This window comes from Lepidochelys olivacea (assembly GCF_965140295.1).
Source record: "Lepidochelys olivacea isolate rLepOli2 genome assembly, chromosome: 4".
Lineage (NCBI taxonomy): Eukaryota > Metazoa > Chordata > Testudines > Cheloniidae > Lepidochelys > Lepidochelys olivacea.
In genome coordinates this window covers 97,455,221-97,461,220 of record NC_140414.1, presented here as the reverse complement: position 1 = coordinate 97,461,220, position 6,000 = coordinate 97,455,221, and the positions used below count along the sequence as shown (strand labels likewise).

At 41.4% G+C, this 6,000-nt stretch overlaps 1 protein-coding gene across 1 annotated transcript in view; it reads right to left on the bottom strand.

Annotated features, from left to right (window-relative positions):
- Positions 1 to 1,112: 1,112 nt before the first annotated feature.
- SCFD2 (sec1 family domain containing 2) overlaps positions 1,113 to 6,000 on the bottom strand; it is a 312,552-nt gene continuing 307,664 nt past the window's right edge. Inside the window, exon 9 of the mRNA XM_084626275.1 lies at positions 1,113 to 1,316. Within this exon, the coding sequence (XP_084482401.1) occupies positions 1,224 to 1,316 (93 nt within the window). The 3' untranslated portion in view covers positions 1,113 to 1,223. The remainder of the gene's footprint in view (positions 1,317 to 6,000) is intronic.

Below are 6,000 nucleotides of genomic sequence, written 5' to 3'. Positions count from 1 at the left end.
GGCCTTAAAATGTAACTGTAAATAATCTTCCAGTGTAGAATGTAGTCTTAGCATCCCTGGGATGAACAAACTGAGACAATATGCGGCATCTTTGGGGCACCACTATTTTATGCTGCATTTTTATTAACCTCAATGCTGAACACAGTTGGAATCCTCAAGAACTTATGTTTTTCTCCTCCAAAGATTAAAGCAAAATTAAAAAAATAGAAGTTACATAACTCAGACAGCTTGCCTTGTTAAAGGCTGTTGCCTAATCATAAATTAAAATCAAAAGCTCTTCCTACCCTTGTTATTCAGAAATACAACTTTAAACGAGTGTTCTACTTTTGAAACCCCTAATGTTTTTGCAAATGGGAATATGTTATTTATTTGATGTGCCTGAGAGAATCATTCCTCTCGGATTTATAAAGTGAAACATCCAATCATCTCAGCCCACATGTTCTCCTGTGCAAAATCATGCAGAGGAGAATGTCATCAAAGAAAGTGACTTTTCTCATGGGACTATGACTGAGGCAAACAAGAGAGGAAACCAGGGACCTGTGAGAAAGCCAGTAAATGGCTCACCATCTTGATTATGGTGGGATTCTCCATCCATGCTTCCCTCCGCCTCTACCCTATCAGCAGTAAAGCCATCGGTGGGCTTGTAGCTATTCTACTACTGACAGATCAGTTCAGTGCTGTGCTTCATGGCCTCTCCCAGGGGTTAGGGTCACAGAGTTAAACACTAACTAAGGCACATGTGTTTTGCAGGGGGACAAAACAGACCAGGCCTAGGTTCTGCTACCTTTACTCCCACTTTACACTACAAGGATTCCCACTTTGGGAATAGTAGTAAAGTACTACTCCATGAAGGTAAGGTGGCAGAATCTGGCCCTTTGCAGCTGTTCCAGAATTACCCCCTTTCCGGGGAACTACTACAGGCAGCCATCGTTCTCTGGGCAATGCGGTGGGGAGGGCCCATGCTAGCAGAATCGTTCAGCAGGGAGGAGCTGAGTGTCAGCTTGATGTCACTGAACAAATGAACGATTTTTAAGTGTTCCCCCACAATCCATTCAAGTCCCCTTGCAGCCAGCTATCAAATCACTCGACTCAGTTTTCAGTTACAGCCACAATTAGTTTTTAGACAAATTCATTTTTGGAAGAATATCAGAAAGGATGACAGGCAAGAGGGTGGTATTTCCAGTGAAGGCAAATCACTTATCTTCTCTGCAGATCTGCACTCTTCAGAGGCCTATGTCTGGCTGTAGATGGTCTGTTGCAAACAACAACTCAGGAATGTTAAGTGGTGTCAGGAGTGTTGAGGAGAGCACAATTACCTGAAGACAGAAATAAGAGAAATACAATTCAGGAGACTAATCTTGTCTGCAATCAGAACAAGGTCTCTAAACACGTACCGTTCATTTACAGAACGGCAGAGGAATCACTGGCGTCTTACGCTCTCTGTGAGGTGGCCCTACAGCTTGTTCAATGCTACCACCTGCTCAGCTAATAATTATAGTTGAACCCACCAGTGGCAGCACAATGGTGATTACTATCCCACTCCTAATGCATTTGTAGTTTGGCTCATTCATCCCACACACTACTAGGGCAGCACAGTGATTTGTTATGTTTCACATTGCGTTCACTTGTGTTGATCAACCAGCAGTTTCCCTTGCACCAGCACTGAATTTTGTCAACAAGTGACTCAAAATTGCAGCTATTTCTTCTTTGTTTACGCTGAGGTGAAAATTACAGAAAGCATTGTCTGCCTGCTGTGGCTAGTCAATGAAATACAGTCAACTGTCAAAAACTTGCCACTTGAGACAAGGAGCATGGTGTTCCAGCCAGCAGGATCGTGGTTCAAGCACAGACACAGTTTGGATTATCGTTGTTACTCTTTTCATAAGGAGAAAATATGACCCTAGTGAAAGGCAGCATCACCCATTACTATAGCTGGTCAAAACAGTTTTAATAAAATCTTTTTTCCATTGAAAAATACTGTTTTGTCAAAACCAAAAGTGTCCTGCAGAAATATCTTGGTTCTGACACAATATTCATTGGGAAGGTTTCTCAGGTCAAGGAGGGAATTTCTAGTCAGAGACAGAGGTGTGGAAAACCCAGATTGAAGCCTGTTTTCTGCCTGATTCAGAGCAGGGACTTCAACCTGACAAACGCCCGAACCACCAGGCTTTAGAGTCAGCCTCTCTCTCTCTCTGGATCGATGAATATTTAATTCTTTACACATATCAGTGCCAACATCCAGCATTGGAACACTTCAAAAACTAATATTTTTCACAGAGCAGAATTGTTGTTTTCATCCTTTAAGCAGCAGACCATCACAAACGGATTTTTGTACACAACGTATATTTATGTATGTTTTTTCTCCCCTAGGTCCCTAACTAGATTTTATTAGCTACTAAATTCTCAATCCTGCAGATCTAATGGAGTGTCGGGCTTTTCTACCATTAGAGCCAATGGGACTACTGAGTATAACAAGCACTACTCTCAGCAGTGTTTGTAAGATCAAGCCCACAGATTAAGAACAGGACAAACTGGAGGGGAGGGTTGTACCAGACTTAAGAATGAACTCGCTTTCTCAATGTAAGGTTAAGGATATCTAATTTAGAAAAATCCAAAATGAGGAGGCATAAATTATGGCAACTGTAATTTAAATGCCAGCAACATGGAGTGTGCATGTACCTATTTTCTTTTAGTAATTGATCAAATTGTGCACACACTTCATCTGAGGTAAAAAGCAACACGCATGAATGTGTCGTTATCTGAATATTCAAACATTGCAGGTGATTTTAGAAAGAAAGATATTAAATACCAAATGCCCCAGATCTCAGCAGTACTACACGTATGCCTGCTTCACATTCTTTCCCTTTCTTTCATCCTCGCTTTAAATAACGAAAAGAATCTGGACTTAAATTACTACACTTTCTTTTGTGCTAACAACCGCCTGTGCTCTCCCACACAAACTGCAGCAAAATGACACTGATTATCTCTTCTATTTCCCATTGCTTAAGGCCGTCTCTGTAATTCACTGGTGCCAAAGGCTGCCACTTTCCTAGTTATGTTGTGGAGGAATCAGAGTACGGTACAGTCTGTGCACTCCTCTTCCTGTGTACTCATCTTAAATCTAAGAAATATGAGGTGACATATTACTAATGTTTTTTGTCTATGAATATACAGGCCAAACCACCACCACCACGCACAGATAAAAGCAATTTCATCTTCATAATAATATCACTAAACTAGAAGGATAGATGTGCAATTGATAAAATGAGTCCACACAAACAAATGAGAGCGATGATTGTAACTTATTCTGACATTAAGACACAGTCTTGCTGTCTCCCTCCATGCACATGGATATCAATAGTGGTTTCAGATGTGGATGGAGGACAGCATATGGCCCTCTGTTTCTATGGAAAGCAGATGATCCAGTCTTTTGTACAATTGCCCATAAAATAAATGTCCAAGAAAGTCTCTTTAGGAGGATAAATTTCCTTTGCAGATCCTTACTCATCTTAACATTTGTGTCCTTGTCTGTGGCACTTTAATTGAGGGCTACATTTTGTCATGACAGCCACCATAAAGTGGCCAGAGGGTCACTCCATGATCCACTACAATGTAATGAGTAGCACCACGGTAAACTAAGAGAAGGAGAGGAGAAGGTTTGTGTAAAAAATGAAGAGAATTGTGAAACAGAAACTAATTAATTTGGGAAATTAATCATCCCACAATGCAAACATCCCATGAGATGGTAGCTGGTAATCTTGGACATCACCAGATATCTGGCTTGCAAGGAGGCTGAATGCACATGCTGTGACATTTCAGACTACATTGCTCAGACAATATGATGCAAGCAGCAATACTAATGAAAATGCAGTACAACACTGGGTGAAATCCCCTGCGCAAAACTTCCTTTGAGTTCAGTGGGGCCAGGATTTTACCCAATATTTCAGAGCGGCTAAAGAACACAAACCAGTCACACCCAAATGATAATCATGGTTGCCAGGGGTGATAACTGTACTTCATAAATAACCATGCTGTTTTACAGCATTTCATGTAAGGCATGTGTGAGACCTCACAGAAATAATCTGGGCCAGCAGAAGTAAATCACTGGAACTGAGTTTCTATAAACTGGGCATGTCTTTATATTTCTGTTCTCATCTGTGTCATTGTTTCATTGGCATACAGTAAACAAGGTGCAGGACCCAGGGATTGTCATATGTCACCATGTTCTGCTGTAGATCAGATCTCTGGAGTGTGTGTGTATGCGAACATGTACCAGTACTGGTACGTGTTCAAACATTTGTGGGTAGTTAGTGATGTGACACAGGGAAGGGATTAAAACATCCACTTTTTCCTCTTTCCTCCTCTTTAGTTTCTTATTTTTTTTAAAGTCATTCTCCTCTCGTTAGTTCAGTTGTTCCTGCCTCTTCCCAATTTAGATGCCTCAGAGGTACCAATTCATTACACCTATGGGGTGGTATCTGCGAGGAAGCAGTAGGCAGAGCTATTCAGCTTCATCTGAAAACAAATAATGCCTGAAACACACTGTTCTCTTTTGTGTCTCACAATGAGAAGAGATGATCCAAATGTCCCCATATCTACACTAAAATATATATTTGCGTATGTGGATAAAAATATATGTTTCCAATCTCCAGACTCAATTCTCATTTGCCTAAACTCCAAACAACTGTTGGAGCAATTGGTGGGGAAACCGATCTGCTGACAGGTTGTCTGTTGTTGTTTTATAAAATTCTTTACTTTCACATCCACAGCGCAACTCCGATTGAAAAGAAGTGCCAATAATTAGTGCAAATGTCAGTGTTTTGTTTAAGTGGAATGGAACAGGGAGGCCAATGTTTTCATCTTGCCCTGATGTCTGAAACTGATCGCCTGAACATCACAAAAACAGCTCTGTTAAACACTGGCTTGTGGTAGATGAATGCCTGGCTCTTTGAAAAGAGAATAATCCCAAACAGGTGGTGCATATTCACAGCTGAAATCCAGGTAAATCCAACTAACTCAGACACTTTTATATGTGAGACTCAAACAACCATTTCTTTTCTTCCTTTTACCCCCCTCAGGACTCTCCTCTAAAGCCCATTAGCCCCTAATGTAACAATTTTACACAAAGGCAAGGGGCAGTAAAAGCTGCATCAACTCTAAATTCTTTGGGAATCTGCCTCAAAGGGTGACCTGCCACCAGGGTCAACAAAAGCAAAGCAGCACCAGATTCCATGTCACCACTGTCAAACCTCAATCCCTTTTAGAAAGTTAGGCAAAAGAATTCTTGCATAGTTTTACACCATCTCCCTCATTAACTCTGTGCTTATCTTTCAAGCTATATTAAAACATTTAGAGTCTGGATTAACTTGTCCATCAGTACGTCACAATTCAGTCCCCGTTCTGGATAGCAAAGAATTTGACTCACTGTGTTAAGGAGACAAGTGAGAAGCTAATTGGAGAGAAACATATTATCAGATGAAAAAGTGCTCTTGGAAAGGGCTTTTAATCTTATAAAAATATTGAGTTCTCAACTCAAAGATGCTGTTAAACTGTGGAAAACATGCTATCAATCAGGCTGCTCTGCCTTGGTTGGCTCCATTTTGCTACAGACTTTTCATTAGTCAGAGCTGTATTCTGCAGGAATTAAAACAAGAGAGTTTACATTTAGCTGTTGGAACAAGACTTGTTTAATGACACAGGCAGCTGGTTATGGAGTGTTTCTTTGCATCTCTTTTGCAGCTATAAGGATCACCCTCTGTGCCTGCTCCACCCAGGAGAAATCCAGCTGCTCCCATACACCTTCCTCCAAATTAACAATTATCTGTATCTTAGACCCTGCCAGAAGTAACCCCTGCCCTCCCCACTCCACTGGAATGACAGTGAATGCAGCCAGGAGCCTGCCAGAGAATGAAAGGGGCAGGGACCAGTCAGATGGACTTTTTATCCCCTCTCCTCGGAAACCCCACCACACAGAGCTACCCCGCCTCTCAGAGGCAGTCA